Raw genomic sequence first — 19593 nt, 5'->3', positions numbered from 1 at the left:
GTAGACTCTTTGCTTGTTACTACAGTCCCCTATTTTACAGTTGGAGGAGCTTATACTCTGATTACAAATACCTTCAGACTGCCTAACAAGAACATTAAAAAAAAATAGAAATTTGGTGCTACATAGACAGTCAACTTTTAGCCTAATGATCTTTAAATGAATTGTCCAAGGTTAGGAAAATGTGTGTGATTTCTTCTGATTTTGGTCAAAAACAATTTCTTCCACTGCTCTGATGAAGTAATGGGCCTAACCAAGGCAGTCATAGAGGGTGGGGGGTTGTATTACAAGGACGGATCTAGTCAGAGGTTCTGTGGTGGTAAGGTTTAATTTGTGGGCCATGGAAGGGGCAGGGCTTGCATGGAGTGGGTGGGCTTTGGATGGATAGTGGGTGTGTTCTGGGTGCAAGGGAGAGTGGCTGAGGCTGCTTGGGGGCATAGACAACTTATACATTCATTTAGGCATTTTTTAATTGAGGCTCCATACTTCTTAGTTGGCTTGGCCCACTGCCCAGGCAGATGGGGGTCTAATAACTAGTGCCCCCTAGGGGTGAGGGCCCTGATAACTAAGTCCATTATTTCTAACGGAAGCCTTTCTCAGGGCAACCTTCAGATTCAAAATGATAAAGCTAATTGTTATAATACAATACTAATATAATACAAAGTACCTACAGTGACTGACCCCGGCAGCCAAAAACGAATGCTCTGCGAGGCTACAGTTTTATTATTATCATTACTTTTTATTGCTTATCTCTCTACGCAGGCCCTCTCCTATTCATATTCACATCTCTCATTTAAACCACTGCCTGGTTGCTAGGGTAAATAAGACCCTAGCAACCAGATAGCTGCTAAAATACCCGCTGAACAAAAATCTAAATAACTGAAAAACCATAAAAAATGAGACCAATTGCAAATTGTCTCAGAATATCAATGTCTACATCGTCGTTCCATTTAAAGGTGACCTACCCCTTTAGGTATGTCCTACACCAATTTAGCCACAGGCTGTACTCTGCAAGAGCAATTATTTGTTTTTCTTAGGAAAACACAGGATCAGGGTAGGACTGGGCCGCTGGGGCCCACAAAGGCATTTTCCCTGGTGTCCCGGTGGCCCAGTCCTACCCTGATCCTGTGTTTGCCTAAGAAAAACAAACCCGACCCGACCCTATTGCCGCTTCATCTGGCCTCCAATGTCCTCCCTTGATGCATTTCACATACATGCGTTCAGGGGGAGGACGTCGGACAAGGGCCCCTGTGTGGGGGGTTAGGGGCGCGCGGTGGGAGGAGGCACCTTGGGGGGTGCGGGGTCCCTGGGGCCCAAGTCCAACCCTGCACAGGATCACCTGTGATTAATAACACAATTAATCTCAGAATAGTGTTGTGTGTTGCGTGTTCCTTAAGGAGGAATAGTTAATTTATTGGCCAATCCGATTGCTCTACAGGATTCCTGCATTATTCAGCTGGAATCACAAACAGGGACTTTGCTACCTGCTCTGAATATACGTAGCAAAGAAAACTATATTAAAAACGTCGGGAGGGTAGTTAAACTGGTTATTCATTTGTCATATGGCTCAGCTAATAATGGGGATGAAAAACAAAGGCAGAAAGGAGGGGAGAGAGTAAAAAGGAACCAGACAAGATTGTCCCAACCCGTATTCTGCAGAAGGGCAGGTATCCAGAGAGACGGAGCCGGGCAGGAGAATGGATCTGGTGTATTCCCCCTCTGTGTGCCTATTGCTGGCTGCAGCCGTATTCATTCTGCTTTATGCTCTGAGAGATCGGATGAGAAGACCTGCCAAGAATTTCCCATCAGGACCCCCATCACTCCCAGTGATTGGACATTTGCACATGATCAACCTCAAAAGGCCCAGTGATGCACTAATGAAGGTAAATACTGGCCCCAAACTTGGGGGTCATACAGATATAATTGTTAAGTTGGTTTTAAAAAAGACCAAAATCCATCAAATTCAACTATTCCAAGCGAATCCCAGCGCATACACACAAACCTATTCTAACCTATCTATACACTCACATACATAAACCATATATAGCAACATTAATACTAACTGTAGATTTCACAACAGCCTTGGATACTGCCATTACCCCATCACTAGGAAGGGCATTCCTCAACCTCACTGCCCTCACCGTGAGGAACCCCCTACCCAACATCCCCCGGCAGGGCATTCCCCAACCTCACTGCCCTCACCGTGAGTATCCCCCTACCCAACATCCCCCGGCAGGGCCATCCCCAACCTCACTGCCCTCACCGTGAGTATCCCCCTACCCAACATCCCCCAGCAGGGCATTCCCCAACCTCACTGCCCTCACCGTGAGGAACCCCCTACCCAACATCCCCCGGCAGGGCCATCCCCAACCTCACTGCCCTCACCGTGAGGAACCCCCTACCCAACATCCCCCAGCAGGGCATTCCCCAACCTCACTGCCCTCACCGTGAGTAACCCCCTACCCAACATCCCCCGGCAGGGCCATCCCCAACCTCACTGCCCTCACCGTGAGGAACCCCCTACCCAACATCCCCCAGCAGGGCATTCCCCAACCTCACTGCCCTCACCGTGAGGAACCCCCTACCCAACATCCCCCAGCAGGGCATTCCCCAACCTCACTGCCCTCACCGTGAGGAACCCCCTACCCAACATCCCCCAGCAGGGCATTCCCCAACCTCACTGCCCTCACCGTGAGGAACCCCCTACCCAACATCCCCCAGCAGGGCCATCCCCAACCTCACTGCCCTCACCGTGAGGAACCCCCTACCCAACATCCCCCAGCAGGGCATTCCCCAACCTCACTGCCCTCACCGTGAGGAACCCCCTACCCAACATCCCCCGGCAGGGCATTCCCCAACCTCACTGCCCTCACCGTGAGGAACCCCCTACTCAACATCCCCCGGCAGGGCATTCCCCAACCCCCTCACTGCCCTCACCGTGAGGAACCCCCTACCCAACATCCCCCGGCAGGGCATTCCCCAACCTCCTCACTGCCCTCACCATGAGTAATGCCCTTCGCTGCTGCAAATAAATCTGGTATTAGACAACTTGTTATCTACAAAAATCCCCAATCCTTCTCAATTAAGGATCCCCCAACAAACTACCATTTAGTGTATAACTATCTATATCTATTATCTCTTGCCCATATATGCAGTAATAATATATTGACCTAAAAGTCAATACAATACCCTACTTAGTAACTAGGGATATTCTCTAGATTCTAGAGTGCTGTTCAACATTTCCTGTTTGGTAGGCCGATCATTTGACATACCACATATCTGAGATATTATTCATATGATGATATCACATAGAAGTCTATGGCATTGTTGAACAGGCTAGGGGCCATAAAATCCCTTGGAGGGACATATCTGACCATCAGGCCTCCAGTTGGACAGCCCTTCACTAGACGATATGTGTTAAGTTGTTTTAGATTTCCCATACAATATCCTCTCCTGTATTTCAGATGTCAAGGACACATGGCAATATATTCCGGATTCAGATGGGGACAGTGGAAATGGTGGTGCTGGCAGGGTATGAGGCTGTGAAGGAAGCCCTTATTGACAATGCAGAAGTATTTTCTGAAAGACCTTTTGTCCCAGTGTTTGAAGACATGCACCAGGGATACGGTATGTGTGGGGCTATACCACTCAAATGATGAAATCGCTTTTAATTTGGTGTGCTCTTTATTTCAACCAAGCATTTGCATTATACTGGGAAGGAATATTTTCCTAGTGTTCTTTTGCCATGAAGAGTAGTTGCTGCTTATGGAAAGCTACGCATGATTTGCTGTTGAGAAAATAAAAATTGTTGAGGAAATCTTGTTCTGAAGAATAGACATTAGGAGGGATTTAGCAACACAGCGACCTGTTCGAGTACAAAGTGTCTTTTTTCTTGGCAACCCCCTTGCACTTTAATCTTGCACTTTTTCTCTGAAGATACACTAATAGATGGGTTTCTGTGGTGAAAAGCACAATTCCATGCACTACACCAACTTGCCTTGTCATTATGGAGGTGGCGCTTAAATGGTATACATAAGAAAGGGGCAAACAGATAACAAGGGTATATCCAATCTCAGAATGCAACTAAAATGGTGCACAGTGCAATATATTCAATAATTCAAAGTCAAATAGTAAAATAATTAAATAAAGAATTGATGCCGGAAAGGCAAGGTAGAGAAAATTTCACAGTGCTGTACAATAGGACAGTATATACATCAAACATACAGATTACATATGAATACTGACTGATACAGGAGGTAAAGAGAGGCCTGCTTACCAAAGCCTACAATCCTTACTCCATCTAGAAACCACTGGAGTAAAGCTGCCCATACACGAACTCATACTATCACACAAAACAAAGTTTGGTACAATTAGGGGTTCATATATGGGGGCTCACTGATACTGGCTAATTTCCATGTACTTGGGGTTCAGATGGTTTGGTAATCGGATAGGCTTGAAAATTTCATCAGCCGTCACACCATGTTGGCCATTACATGGTACGTTGGGAGATGAGGAAGTGAGGTGGATGTCACGATCTCCCTGAGGAGACGCCATCGAGTACCAGGAAGTTGGGAGCCTGAAGACTGGGTAACCCGGAGTGTAACCATATACCACAGAACTGGTGTCAGAGGCCATGATGATCAGTGAAGGGAACTTTAATAAATGTAGTGAACTATGGATATACGGACTTGAATAGTTGAAAACGGCAGGCAGAGACACAATCCAAATCAGGCCGAAGGTCAGGGCAAGCAGCAATCAAATGAAGTAAAGGACAGGCCAAGGTCAGAACCAGGGGGATCATAGAGCAGGACAAGGAAGGGCACCGGAGAACTGGAACAGGGCAGAGAGCAGGAACAGGACACAGAATCTGGAGCTTGGAACCAGAAGGGGGTCACGAGAATAAACACAGGAACAAGGAAACCAGCGGCAGGGTCACAGGAACAGCTTAATGACCAAACAAGGGGCAAGGGTCAGGGACAGGCTTATAAAGGGTCATGATTAAAAGATGAGAAACACATGAGGATAACAAGGTGGGCGGAGGGAAGGGAGCAGACAGGATACCAAAAGTGTGACAAGATAATTGGTCAGAACCAGCCCAAAACACCTCCAGTTGCTCAGGAGGTAAATACATGTTGCCAGAAACACATTAACCAGTGTTTGAATCTTGAGTGATCCTGACAGTGGAGTCCTTTCTTTTCTTTGTTCCAGTCATTCAGAGCAATAGAAATGAAAGCATAATATGCATGGCCCGTCACACCCTCTCCATTCATTTAACCCATGGCAATGGGTCATTCGTCTATGATCCACCAGTGGTCAAAGTGCATACACGGCCACCATAACTGCCTTTCAATAAAAGAAGGGTCAGGTGGAGCCTCCGTTGCAAAGAATGAAAACTTCCAGTGCGAAGGTCACATATAATATGGGAGAGGGGTTTGGATAAACTGGCTGAAGAGGTAAAAGACCCAGATCCAAAGCAAGGATAGCATAAGGAGGAAAAGAAAAAAACTGCACAGTAACCTAACCACTGGATATTTGGCCAGATTCAATTCCACGAGAAGTGAAAACTTATGGCCAGACTTCAATTGAGGAGAAAAAACTTTTCTCCTAAATTAGTTCCAGTTTTTTTTCACATAGACTTCAATAGAGTCTTTGTGATAAACAGTGAGATCAGGTTTTTTCATTGAATTGAATCTGACTCTATGGGAAAATCTGAAATTAAATCAGAAGATAAGCTTTTTCTTTCTTTGGGGTGCACATCTTGATGCCTGTACACTTTAGGGATCGTTTAACTGTCTATATGAATTTAATTTGGGCAACGGTTCAGATTCTTTACTTACTTTGTTTCTCAGCCTCTTTTTCTTTCTTTAGAAATGTATTAAATATGTACAGGTATGGAACCCATTATCCAGAATGCTCGGGACCTAAGGTTTTCCGCATAAGGGATCTTTCTGTTATTTGGATCTCCATACCTTAAAAAAATAATTTAAAAATTAAAGGAGACATATTGGATAAATGGGAAAAAAGGTAATTTTGTAGGCAATTATGAATAATATCCGTTGCTGGTTTCCCTTTGGGCTAAACATTAACCCTATCTGTAACAATGGCCCCTTTATTGGAGCTCCCTATAGATCCTATCACTTCTCTGTCCGAGTTTGAAATGAAGAGTGGGCGTGTCCTAACGGTCCCTGCCAGAAGCACAGTAGGAGGGGGAGAGCCAATCACAGCCCTGCACTCACACAAGCACAGAGAGGCTTCAGTTCCCTATCAGGTCAGCCTAGCAGCTGATTGGTTCCTATCCCACAGTGCAGGGTACGGAGGGCCGCCGGCTCCCCAGCTCATCCAGAGAATTCAGCCAGCAGGAAGTGGCACCGATGGGCGGGGCTAGTGGGGTTTTTGTGGAATTTCTCAATAAATCAGTCTGAAACACAACTTTTTTAGCACAATCCTTCTATATCTAGAGGAGTATAATTCCCTGGTCCATTCATAATTTTTATAGGATATGTCTCCTTTAAATAAACCAAATAGGGGCGTTCTGCATCCAATAAGGGGTAATTATATCTTAGTTGGGATCAAGTACAGGTACTGTTTTATTATTACAGAGAAAAGGGAATCATTTAACCATTAAATAAACCCAATAGGGCTGTTCTGCCCCCAATAAGGGGTAATTATATCTTAGTTGGGATCAAGTACAGGTACTGTTTTATTATTACAGAGAAAAGGGAATCATTTAACCATGAAATAAACCCAATAGGGCTGTTCTGCCCCCAATAAGGGGTAATTATATCTTAGTTGGGATCAAGTACAGGTACTGTTTTATTATTACAGAGAAAAGGGAATCATTTAACCATTAAATAAACCCAATAGGGCTGTTCTGCCCCCAATAAGGGGTAATTATATCTTAGTTGGGATCAAGTACAGGTACTGTTTTATTATTACAGAGAAAAGGGAATCATTTAACCATTAAATAAACCCAATAGGGCTGTTCTGCCCCCAATAAGGGGTAATTATATCTTAGTTGGGATCAAGTAGAATGTATTATTTTATTATAACAAAGAAAAAGGAAATCATTTTAAAAATTTAGAATTATTTGCTTATAATGGAGTCTATGGGAGATGTACTTCCCGTTATTCAGAAGTTTCTGGATAATGGGTTTCCGGATAACGGATCCCATACCTGTATTTAATATATAGTTATATGTATTGTAGCTATCAGTATGATGAACTGCCAGTCAAAATATACCATTTTTAGTTCTAATTACATTTAGGCTGAGGCCAAAGCCTTGCTTTTCTTTAAGTGACTGTGCATGCATAGTAACATAGTAACATAGTAAGCTGGGTGAAAAAAGACGTACGTCCATCAAGTTCACCCATAATGCCTATATATAACCTGCCTAACTGCTAGTTGATCCAGAGGAAGGCAAAAAACCCCATCTGAAGCCTCTCTAATTTGCCACAGAGGGGAGAAAATTCCTTCCTGACTCCAAGATGGCAATCGGACCAGTCCCTGGAGCATATGTGCTGACATCATTGTGTTGCTTTATTCCACAGGGATTCCATTCTCTCATGGTGACAACTGGAAGGAGATGAGAAGATTTACCCTTTCCACATTCCGTGACTTTGGCATGGGCAAAAGAACGATAGAGGATAAAATCATCGAGGAATGTGGCTTTCTGATTAAAGAGATTGAAGTTTATAAAGGTACTTGCAACCCAATAGTAAACAGTTTTTCCAAATTGTTGAGCTACAGGACCTCTAGGATGGGGTATGGTAACCATATAAAGGCATTAGTAGTATCAGAGCTGATGCAAATGAATGCATTATTGTCCAAGGGTGATGCACACAAAGCATTACTGTATGCATGTCATGGGAAACCATGCTTCCCCGGGGGCGACAAAGTGTCCAAAAATACCTTATCATTAAGTGGTTCCTTCAGCTGATTTGGACTTATTACTACCAGATACAGAACAAATAGGATGAATGGAAAGCACCTTAATGGGATGTGCCTTTATATGCCTCCCTGATTAGACCATGGTAACCACATGTTCAGGAAGAACATTACAGCAGAAGTTGAAAGGCATTAGACAAGGGTTAGTCATTACCTCTAATTAAAAAACAAAAAAACAATAGTTTATCTTCCCCCTGTTTTTGGATGGAGTTTGCCTGAAGTAATATAAAAATGTTCATTTTGACATAAGCATTTTCTGTCCCAGGCTTTGAGCCCAAGATGAATGGACTTTATTGTGCCAATATGAGATATATATACAGCTCTATATTAGCTGCATTAGCTGTTATTCCATTCAGGGTGAAATATCCTGTAAATATTTAGCTTTTTAAGGTTTGTTCCATGTTGCTCTTTCAAGCCACTACTTCTAATGTTTTCTTTCTTAAAAATTTTGGCTCACAATTTCTGATTATTATGTACTATCAGGTTGATCAATGTCCTTCATTGAAGCTTCCTTTCCACCTTTCCATTATAATTAAACATTTCCCATGTCTCTCACTGTTTCTATAGTGTTCCGATTCCCAGTATAACTATGGACTTATTGGGTTTACTAGTTTACTAGGGTTTAATAGTTTTTTTTATCAGTTTAGTAAAGCAAACAGCTCTAGGTAAGGCACTTTCCTTCGCCCAATGTTGAAGCAGGGTCCCACTAAATGTTGGTATATTTATGCTTCATATTGAAATAACTTAATGCCTACATGTGTTTCTGTTGAACAGATGAGCCTGTTGAGCTTAAAGAATTCATTAGCGTTGCCGTTGGCAACATAATTTCATCTATTGTGCTCGGGCACCGCTTCGATAATTACCAGCACCCAACATTATTGAGAGTTTTGGAACTTGTTCATGAAAACTTCAGACTTCTTGGGAGTCCTTCTGTTATAGTAAGTGCCCTCTCATCACTGACACACTGATTTATCCATGGAAAGATAAGATATATATATATTCAACTGGCAAAAACTGGGGTTTTAAAGTGAGTGACAAAACCAATGTATGATGCTTTCTTGAAAGCACTGGTGCCCAGGGCCTGCTCTCTGGGCCCAACTGGATATCTGGTACTTTTTGCCTTTAGGCCTTCTATTTAATGTGCGTTAGCACCAACAATGATTATAGATATATGAAAATAAGACCTCAACACTCATTCGTCTATAGTTTCAGTGATAAATAAGCTAATAATTATACATTCACTTCCAGTTTCAACAGGGCCGGAACTAGGGGTAGGCAGAAGAGGCAGCTGCCTAGGGTGCAATGATTAGGGGGCGCCAGGCAGGAGCATCTCCTTTCTACCCCTAGTCCTCCTTCTTTGTCATTGCCCCCGCCACTTGTCATTAGTGGTGGGGTCAATGACCCATCACATCTCACCCCACCTCCCCGAACTGGGCATGCGTGCAAAAGCACCGGGGGGGGGGGGGTGTGGTTGCCGACAGGTTGCCTAGGGCGCCCGGTCGGCTTGGCCCGTCCCTGAGTTTCAATGAAATTGACCATCGAATTTGGAACCCTCTATGCTACTTATTTACTCATACTCACTTTCTTCATTTCGTTTTTTTTTCACAGAAAACGTAATCTCGCTGTGGGAAAAAAATTTATTATGAGACAAAACCACGACAATTTATTATGAGACAAAACCACAACAATTCTGAATGCAAAAATACTCCAGATAAGAGCTGTTGAGATCATGTAGAAGTCAATGGCTGGTGTCCCTTTTACAACTGGAAGATCTTTTTTTGCTTTGTGGTTTTAGAGTTTTTGGGTTTTTTTGACGCTGACATTTGTTACTAATTTACCTTTGAGGGTTGGGGGGCATTTAGAGTGGTTAGTCTCCAACCCACAGGTTGAAAAATCTTTTTGGGTGTTCCTATTGCCCATTACATCCCTTCCATTCCTGAACAATTTAGATAAGACACGCGAAAAAGAAAAGATATCATCGTCACAGTGGTCAAAAACACTGTGGACTTTCCACCTGTGTCACAATGAATAAGCCTATAACAGCTCTTTCTGAATGGCTCTTTAGGCGTCAAAATTTGTATCAATATTTGTTTCTAAGGAAAAGAGAAATATGTATATCTAATATGTAATATTTGATAAACAAGGTCTGAAATTGTCCTTCTGAAACAAATATTACAATACAGGGAACCATAAGTACAAGGAAAATGAATATGGAATAAGAATGGCCCCAAAAATAGATTATAGGAGCAAAAATATCAGTGATATGGGGAATCCCGCAGGGGTAATAGACAGTTTGTCTTTGCTGGAATTGTGATAAAATCTGTCAAATTTGCCTACCAAATAATTTATCATTGTCCATAGTCTTTCGGGATTTGATATCTCTATATCTCAGATTTAGTGATGGGCAAAATGTTTCGCCAGGCATGGATTTGTGGCGAATTTCCGCGTTTCACCATTGGTGGATTGTTTTGCGAAATGGATGAAAAAATTCGCTGCACGTCCAAAAATTGTCGCCGGCGTCCAAAAAGAATAGTCGCGGGTGTCAAAAGAATAGCCTTGTGACAAAATAATAGCCGCGGGCGACAAAAAGAATAGCCGTGCGACAAAATAATAGCCTCGGGCGACAAAATAATAGCCTTGCGACAATTTTTTTTGCCGCACAACATTTTCACTGTTTCGCTAATTTTTGCCCATTTCGCGGATCTTTTGAAAGATTCGCAACGGAACAGATTCGCTCATCACTACTCAGATTCACTGACAGGTCTGAGCCATCGAACCACATTTTGTAGTAGGTTATCGGTAATGTTTTTTATGGAATTTGCTTGTGTTTCTCTAGGGGTAGATCTGAATTGGAATCAAACTATTTATTGAGATGATAAATGGCAAAATCATAACGGAACAATCAATTTATCTATAACGACCTTTAGTTAATCTGGCTGATACTGATACTGTAATAAAAGGCACTAAGTTTGCCCAGGAGCAAACCCATAACATCCAATAAGATGTTTGCTTTTAAACAGGTGACCAGTAAACTCTACCTGCTGATTGGTTGCTATGGGCTACTGCTCCTGGGCAAACTAAGTGCCTTTTATTACATAAATCCATTTGTATTAGAATCATGTCTGCAATATAATTAGGAATCATTCTTAATCAAATTAAAGTTTTATTTATAAGGAGCCAACAGTCATTTCTGTTTATTTGCAGTTATACAATATATTTCCAATTATGCGCTTTTTCCCCGGGGATCACAAGAAAATCATGAAAAATCTGGAAGAGCTGCATTGCTTTCTGCGGGAAACATTTCTCAAGCACCTCAAAGTCCTTGAAAGAGACGATCAAAGAGGTTATATCGATGCATATCTTGTCCGGCAACTTGAGGTAAGCAAATGCAAAAGCAAATGATTGGGTAATACATGGCCCACTGTTTGTGATTGAAACATTATAGTGAAATGGCTTATAATCGGCCAATTAATGCCAAGTCATCTGGTGCATGTAAACTACTCAATTGTTCTATTTACATGAGTGAAGCATAACTTAATTATAAAATAAGAAGGAAGATTAAGTTGAAAATAAAGATATGTGGTACAGGTATGGGATCCGTTATCCGGAAACCCGTTATACAGAAAGCCCCGAATTACAGAAAGCCTTTCTGCCATAGACACCATTTTATCATTTTAGCAAATAATTCAGAATTTTAAAACTGATTTCCTTTTTCTCTGTGATAATAAAACAGTACCTGTACTTGATCCCAACTAAGATATAATTACCCCTTATTGGGGCAGAACAGCCCTATTGGGTTTATTTAATGGTTAAATGATTCCCTTTTCTCTGTAATAATAAAACAGTACCTGTACTTGATCCCAACTAAGATATAATTACCCCTTATTGGGGCAGAACAGCCCTATTGGGTTTATTTCATGGTTAAATGATTCCCTTTTCCCTGTAATAATAAAACAGTACCTGTACTTGATCCCAACTAAGATATAATTACCCCTTATTGGGGGCAGAACAGCCCTATTGGGTTTATTTCATGGTTAAATGATTCCCTTTTCTCTGTAATAATAAAACAGTACCTGTACTTGATCCCAACTAAGATATAATTACCCCTTATTGGGGCAGAACAGCCCTATTGGGTTTATTTAATGGTTACATGATTCCCTTTTCTCTGTAATAATAAAACAGTACCTGTACTTGATCCCAACTAAGATATAATTACCCCTTATTGGGGGCACAACAGCCCTATTGGGTTTATTTCATGGTTAAATGATTCCCTTTTCTCTGTAATAATAAAACAGTACCTGTACTTGATCCCAACTAAGATATAATTACCCCTTATTGGGGCAGAACAGCCCTATTGGGTTTATTTCATGGTTAAATGATTCCCTTTTCTCTGTAATAATAAAACAGTACCTGTACTTGATCCCAAATAAGATATAATTACCCCTTATTGGGGGCAGAACAGCCCTATTGGGTTTATTTAATGGTTAAATGATTCCCTTTTCTCTGTAATAATAAAACAGTACCTGTACTTGATCCCAACTAAGATATAATTACCCCTTATTGGGGCAGAACAGCCCTATTGGGCTCCAGTCCTTAAGAAGGATATTAATGAGCTGGAGAGAGTGCAGAGACGTGCAACTAAACTGGTAAAGGGGATGGAAGATTTAAACTATGAGGTTAGACTGTCGAGGTTGGGGTTGTTTTCTCTGGAAAAGAGGCGCTTGCGAGGGGACATGATTACTCTGTACAAGTACATTAGAGGGGATTATAGGCAGTTGGGGGATGTTCTTTTTTCCCATAAAAACAATCAACGCACCAGAGGTCACCCCTTTAGATTAGAGGAAAGGAGCTTCCATTTGAAGCAGCGTAGGTGGTTTTTCACGGGGAGGGCAGTGAGGTTGGGGAATACCCTTCCTAGTGATGGGGTAATGGCAGATTCTGTTAATGCCTTTAAGAGGGGCCTGGATGAGTTCTTGATCAATCAGAATATCCAAGGCTATTGTGATACTAATATCTACAGTTAGTACTAGTGGTTGTATTTATAGTTTATGTATGTGAGTGTATAGATTGGTAGGTGTGGGTTAGGTGTGCTGGGTTTACTTGGATGGGTTGAACTTGATGGACACAGGTCTTTTTTCAACCCTATGTAACTATGTAACTATGTAACTATTGGGTTTATTTAATGGTTAAATGATTCCCTTTTCTCTGTAATAATAAAACAGTACCTGTACTTGATCCCAACTAAGATATAATTACCCCTTATTGGGGCAGAACAGCCCTATTGGGTTTATTTAATGGTTAAATGATTCCCTTTTCTCTGTAATAATAAAACAGTACCTGTACTTGATCCCAACTAAGATATAATTGCCCCTTATTGGGGGCAGAACAGCCCTATTGGGTTTATTTCATGGTTAAATGATTCCCTTTTCTCTGTAATAATAAAACAGTACCTGTACTTGATCCCAACTAAGATATTATTAATCCTTATTGGAACCAAAACAATCCTGGGCAAGACCAGAGGAGCCTCACACACCTAGGTTTCAATGACTATATACCCTACAGAGCTACATCCTACTGTGTCATTTATATATTTATGTCCTTGTTTTTCTTTATTAGGAAAAAGGGAATCCTAAGTCTTATTTTCATGAACAGAACCTATTAAGCATTCTGGCAACTTTATTTGCTGCTGGAACAGACACAACAATCGCCTCTATCCGCTGGGCAATATCATTTATGGTGAAAAACCCTCTCATCCAAAGTAAGTTGGTTATTATCTCTCATACATGGGCCATGACGCAGAAGGATTACCAAATGGATTAAAATATTATACATTTAGTTTCTCTTTTGGTGTAAATACTATTTACCTAGCACAGGTTAGGGCAGTGTTCCCCAACTAATGACTTGGGGGCACCATGTTGCTCCCCAACCACTTGGATGTTGCTCCCAGTGCCCCCAAACCAGGGAGTTATTTTTGAATTCCTGACTTGGGGGCAAGTTTTGGTTGAATAAAAACAAGATTTCCTACCAAATAAAGCCCCTGTAATCTGATAGGGTGCATAGAGGCTGCCTAATAGCCAATCACAGCCCTTATTTGGCTCCTCCATGAACTTTAATGGTGCTTGTGTTGGGGATCACGAGTAAGAAAGGTTGGGGATCCCTGGGTTAGGGAATGCCAAGAACACTTGTTGGGCAGAGAGCGGCACAATCCCCAGATACAATTCTCATTACAGAGCTTGCACTTGTGCTCAGGGCTTTATCTCCTAAATATGTTTAACAAGTTACTAAATGAGTAAACACCACAAGCTTTGAAAACAGAGAATCCATCCATCCACTGTTTCCAAGAAATTGTAATACCACATATTTTAATTTGTTCCAGAACGTGTTCATGAGGAAATAGATCGGGTGATTGGATCTTCTCAACCTCAATTCCATCATCGCAAAAGTATGCCCTACACCAACGCTGTCGTTCATGAAACGCAAAGGGTCGCCAACGTAGTGCCCATGAATTTACCCCATGCAACCACAAGGGATATTAACTTCAGGGGTTATCATCTGCCAAAGGTAAGTCATAAGTGGCGAGAGTGGGCAGTTATTCAGGGGAAATGGAATAATAAATAATGAGAAGGTTCTTACATGTGCTCAATGTACTGTAAAATAAATAATGGAAAGGAAAATACATGTCTCTTAAAGCAGAACTCCGGCTTAGGCAGGCTGAGGACAGGCGGCTACTGTTACATTTGTATTTGAGTCTTGAAGTAGTCAGCCAATCAGCAGGGGGAAAGGGGGCGGGGCTTAGGGAACTGTTCCAAACCATAGTGTTGTATATTGTTTTTAATTGTTGTGTATTGCAAAGGTTCTTGAACTTATGTTTACTTTTTAAAAAACTTGGGGTTTGGGTCGAGTTTTCTGTGACTGGAAACGCACCACTCAAACAAAAGGCAGGCACTTCGGAACTCAAAGTAGCCCCCCAATTTTTATTTTTTTTTGGGCTACTATTGACACTTTTTTTGAGTTCCGAAGTGCCTGCCTTTTGTTTGATTGGATTTCCCAGATGGGCTCCCTTAAGCTGAAGGTCTGGGGCATGAGCACCCGGGCCAATATCTAATATGGGTAAGATTTCTACCTCAACTACTTTGAGTTGTGTACACTTTTGATTTTGCTGATAAATTATTACTGTTACAGCTTAGTTTAGGGATTACTAACAGGAAAGGCCCTGACACTCGGACAGGACAGGTAAGTCCATCAAGCAAGAGACAGCTGGGGCCCAAGAGAGGAATTGTGAAGGAACTAGACAGGGTAGAGTGGGACAAGATCTGGAAAACCGGGACAAGGATGGAGTGGGCGGAGAGGAACGACAGACTGGAGTCGGTCTAAACAGGCAAAGAAGTAGGAGAAACTAGGAAATTAGAAAAAGGCAGGATACTTGGATCACAGACCGGGCAAGAATAAAATAATATTTTACAGGAAATCCAGGGGTTTACAGAGAAGACACACAAGAAGGTTAGTTGCTGCAACTTTTTAAAAAGTTTCTGCGAATAATTGGCACGCCACAAATCTGCACGTGAATAATCACGGCAACTCATGTAGTAATCCATGGTAAATTGTTGTGATTAGTTACCGCAACTATGATCAGGCTGACTAATCTCCCTGTGTGTCTTACTGGGAAAGGAAAGGTAAAAGCCAAAAGGCACAAGAGCTCAGGGTGCAAGAGCTCTCAGTGTTCTCTCAGGGTGCACTCAGCTCTAATTGGCTGGTCCTGTGCAGGGATACAATTCACCAGCAACCCAGTGAAAAGGCACCCAGTACCTTGTAGCTCCCTGGTTCCAATTCTGGAACATGAAATAAGGGACAAGATTCAGGGGATCAGAAGAGGCAAGGAAATAGACAATGAAGAGCTTGTTGACTGCTGATCATAAGTTAAATGAGAGCAGCAGTGAGCGATATTCTCTGTCAGAATATAAAAAATGGATCAATAAAATATAGAAACAATTTGGTACCATAAATGTGTCCTGCTAGGAATATGAAATAATTGTGCTCTTGCTTGCAGGGAACCTACATTGTCCCATTACTTGAGTCTGTTCTCTTTGACAAGACACAGTTTGAAAGAGCAGAAGAATTTTACCCGGAACATTTCCTGGATTCAGATGGGAAATTTGTGATGAGACCGGCCTTTTTGCCCTTCTCAACAGGTACTTGTGTTGGTCCCCGGGATCATATTAAATGATTACAGTTGGTTTTATCTAAGGCTGTGGGTTTTCTAAAATGTTCTTATCACTTTTAAATATTATCAGATTGATTAACCTCTTTCTCACAAGAGTGCTCATTTATCAAACCATTCCAGTTGTTAATGAACTGTAGTTGACTGCATCCTACTGACCTTCTCACAACCGAAGGCTTAGGGAGATGTTAAGAGACTTAACCACATCTGGAGACATCAACAATAGTCCTCTCTGGTATAGAGAGTAGCACTTCATCTACAAGGCAATCCAACTTGTGATGTGTATTCATACCTGGGAAGACTATAATCAGATTATTGGTCTTAGATCATTGTGATGAGTGTAGGTCAGCATGACTTTCAAACTGATCAGGTCAGACCCTACCAAGTTAAACCATATTAATCTATAACCAATAGACAGTGTTGGACTGGCCCACCAGGATACCAGGAAAACTCCCGGTGGGCCCAGGTGTCAGTGGGCCCTCTCTCTTCTAACTATTTAGCCAATTTCATGGTCATTCCCTATTTCTGTATGGGAACAAGGAAGCTTGATAGATGGAATAATAGAGTATAGTATGTAGAGACTAGGACAATAAAGGGTTTGAGGGAGGAGAGGAGAAATTAAAGTTCTGAGAGTGGGCCCATGGTCCAGGGTTTTCTGGTGGGCCCCTGCCATCTCAGTCCGACACTGCCAACAGGTCAGAACATCCTCTTGCTTTGCAACCACCTTTTTGGTTGATGATTTAGAACAGACAAAGTAAAGACCACAGCCCAAGGTAGTTGGAAGTTATGTGCAGCTACTAGTTATGGTTGCACCATGTCCAAAATATCTAGCTCGTTTTTTGCACATCCTACAGTCTTTTTGGTGCATACCACCAACCCATCATGGAATTTTATGCTTTATTTAGTATTTCTGAAGTCTTACTATTTCCGTGCTGCTTATTTACAGGAAAGAGGATCTGCATAGGAGAAACACTGGCCAAAATGGAGCTGTTCATATTCTTTACAAGCCTCATGCAGAAGTTCTCTTTTCACCCCCCTCCTGGGGATCCAAACTTTGATGTCAAACCCGCTATCGGTTTAACAAGCCCCCCGCTTCCTCGGAAACTCTGCATTGTGCCACGCTCATAAGTAAACAAGATCCAACTCCATTAGCCTTGAAAATGTATATTTAACTTTTGCATTCGTGGGGGGGGGGGGTTAATTTTTTTGCCCCTTGTATAAACAGGAAGACATGGGACTGGATTAGGTTTAATGGAAGTATCTGGCACATATAGCCACGTTCCTTTTCCTACTGAAATGAATGGTGTACCATTTGCACTGTTTGCATTGGCTACATCGATACTCCTTGGGGCAGAAATATCATTTATTGAAAAGTATTTATCAAAGGGTGAGTTATAACTGTCACCTATTGATAAATACTTTTCTGAAAATCCCATAGAAATGAATAGAACTTGGGTGAGTTTTTATGTATTAAGCTCTAAACTCACATTTTGATAAGTCTGCCCCCTTGTGTATAGAATGTAATGAGATAAGAAATAAAGGGTAAGATACCTATTCATTTATGTATTACCAATGGTTTTCTTTTATGTATCCATGTTGCACTTTCAGTTGTCCCAATGTATAATGAGATCTGTTATAACATAGAGATATTTCGATAGTCTTTCCCTTTTATTATATTTGTGTAAATATGGTTTCAATAAAAGAACATCATTAAAGAGAATCAAATGTTGAGTAGAAAGTCATTTCTAACTTCAGGTATATGTCTATAGTTTCACATGTTGACATTTACCAATAGTGTGGAGCATCTCAAACCACATTAATAGTGCCCTTTAGACAAGTGCTAGAATGGTTTTCAGTCATGTATGGGTTTCATTGTTGGCATTTAATAAGTTAACCCAAGAGCTTATTGAGCCCAAGAGCTTATTTGGGCACTTGGTAACGTCCAGCCAGAATCACTGAATGGTATAGAGCAGGGATCCCCAACCTTTCCTACTTGTGAGCCACAGTCAAATCTAAAAAGACTTGGGGAGCAACACAAGCACCATAAAGGTTCATGGAGGAGCCAAATAAGGGCTGTGATTGGCTATTAGGGGCCTCTATGCACCCTATCAGCTTACAGGGGCTTTATTTGGCAGGAAATCTTGTTTTTATTCAACCTAAACTTGCCCCCAAGCCAGGAATTCAAAAATAACTCCCCGGTTTGGGGGCACTGAGAGCAACACCCAAGGGGTTGGGGAGCAACATGTTGCCCCTGAGCCACTGGTTGGGGATCACTGGTATAGTGGGTGTTCCAAAGCAAGAAGCACCAGTATAACTACATCTTAGCCATTCTAGAATTGAAACAAGGGAAACCATCTGAAAATCAACATTATCATTTCTTTAAGACATTGCTACCAATGCGCACGGCTACTCTGCTTAGATTTTTGAACATGGTGGCACCATTTCCTCACATAAAGACTAAAGGTGCCCATACACGTGAAGATCCGCTCGCTTGGCGAGGTCGCCACCTACGGGTGGGCGATATCGGGGAAAATGTAGGCTAATTCGATTGTTTTGCCCTGGGGCCAAATGATCAAATTATAATGGTGGCAATGGGGCAATCAACGAGCCAATGCGGTCCCCAATCCGACTAAATCTTTTAACGTGCCCGATCAATATCTGCCCAATTTCAGGCCAGATATCGGTCGGGTATGGCTGTCGTTCCTGCCCCTACATGGGCCGATAAGCTGCCGAATCTGTCCAAGGGACCCATATCGGCAGCAGAATCGGCCCGTGTATGGGGACCTTATGGCCTGCTGGTCTTGGAGATGGTGTTTTTAGATTGATGACTGGCGGAAGGATGAAGATTGGAATTGATGAATGGCAGGACAGCTTTTATAGAAAGCTAAAAAAAAAACGACAATAATAATGAAATTCCAAGCAGAAACCTTCAAGGATCCATTCATTCCTTCATTTGGATCTGCTGGTCCAAATGAGCCGGTTATAAAGGCGCAGGAGATATTTGGATGCCAAATTTGAGGTTTGGATGTCAAAATGTGGCTGTGGAGTGAGCAGATGTGTAACATAATAGCCAGAAAACTACTTCCTGCTTTATAGCTCTCTAAGCTCTTAGTTAGTCAGTGAATTTGAAGGGGGGGGGGGGCATGGGACATCCAAATGCAAACTAATGGAATAGATATGTCCCATATGGCCCTCCCTCAAGTCACTGATTGGTTACTGACTGCTAACAGTTTAGAGAGCTGAAAGCAGGAAGTAGTGTTCTGGCTATTATGTTAGACATCTGCCCACTCCAGCCTTTATAGATTCCATTTTTGCCTAACTAACTATATTGAAAACATTTTTTATTTTGCGAAGTCTATTAATTTTACCCAGTTTCATTTTTACACCGAACTGTTCCTTTTAGGTTCACATTTATGATAATCTTACTGCTAATC

At 41.9% G+C, this 19593-nt stretch overlaps 1 protein-coding gene across 1 annotated transcript; it reads left to right on the top strand.

Annotated features, from left to right (window-relative positions):
• Positions 1-1529: 1529 nt before the first annotated feature.
• On the top strand, positions 1530-17879 carry LOC100495517 (cytochrome P450 2K4-like). The gene is made up of 9 exons (XM_002933598.5): positions 1530-1880; positions 3462-3624; positions 7545-7694; positions 8716-8879; positions 11146-11319; positions 13558-13699; positions 14318-14502; positions 15989-16130; positions 17106-17879. The coding sequence occupies exons 1-9, from the start codon at positions 1695-1697 to the stop codon at positions 17285-17287; spliced, it is 1488 nt and encodes a 495-aa protein (XP_002933644.2). The 5' UTR covers positions 1530-1694; the 3' UTR covers positions 17288-17879.
• Positions 17880-19593: the final 1714 nt, after the last annotated feature.

This window comes from Xenopus tropicalis, chromosome 5, assembly GCF_000004195.4.
Source record: "Xenopus tropicalis strain Nigerian chromosome 5, UCB_Xtro_10.0, whole genome shotgun sequence".
In the NCBI taxonomy this organism is placed as follows: Eukaryota; Metazoa; Chordata; class Amphibia; order Anura; family Pipidae; genus Xenopus; species Xenopus tropicalis.
The sequence above is the reverse complement of the archived record's forward strand: the minus strand, read 5'-3'. Positions and strand labels throughout refer to the sequence as shown.

Bases quoted from the DNA above. Each gene is read 5' to 3' on its own strand.
- LOC100495517 (XM_002933598.5), top strand. From the start codon at position 1,695: ATGGATCTGGTGTATTCCCCCTCTGTGTGCCTATTGCTGGCTGCAGCC. The intron at 14,503-15,988 runs GTAAGTCATAAG...TCTTGCTTGCAG, and splicing joins GGGGTTATCATCTGCCAAAG to GGAACCTACATTGTCCCATT. The intron at 16,131-17,105 runs GTACTTGTGTTG...GCTTATTTACAG, and splicing joins CTTTTTGCCCTTCTCAACAG to GAAAGAGGATCTGCATAGGA.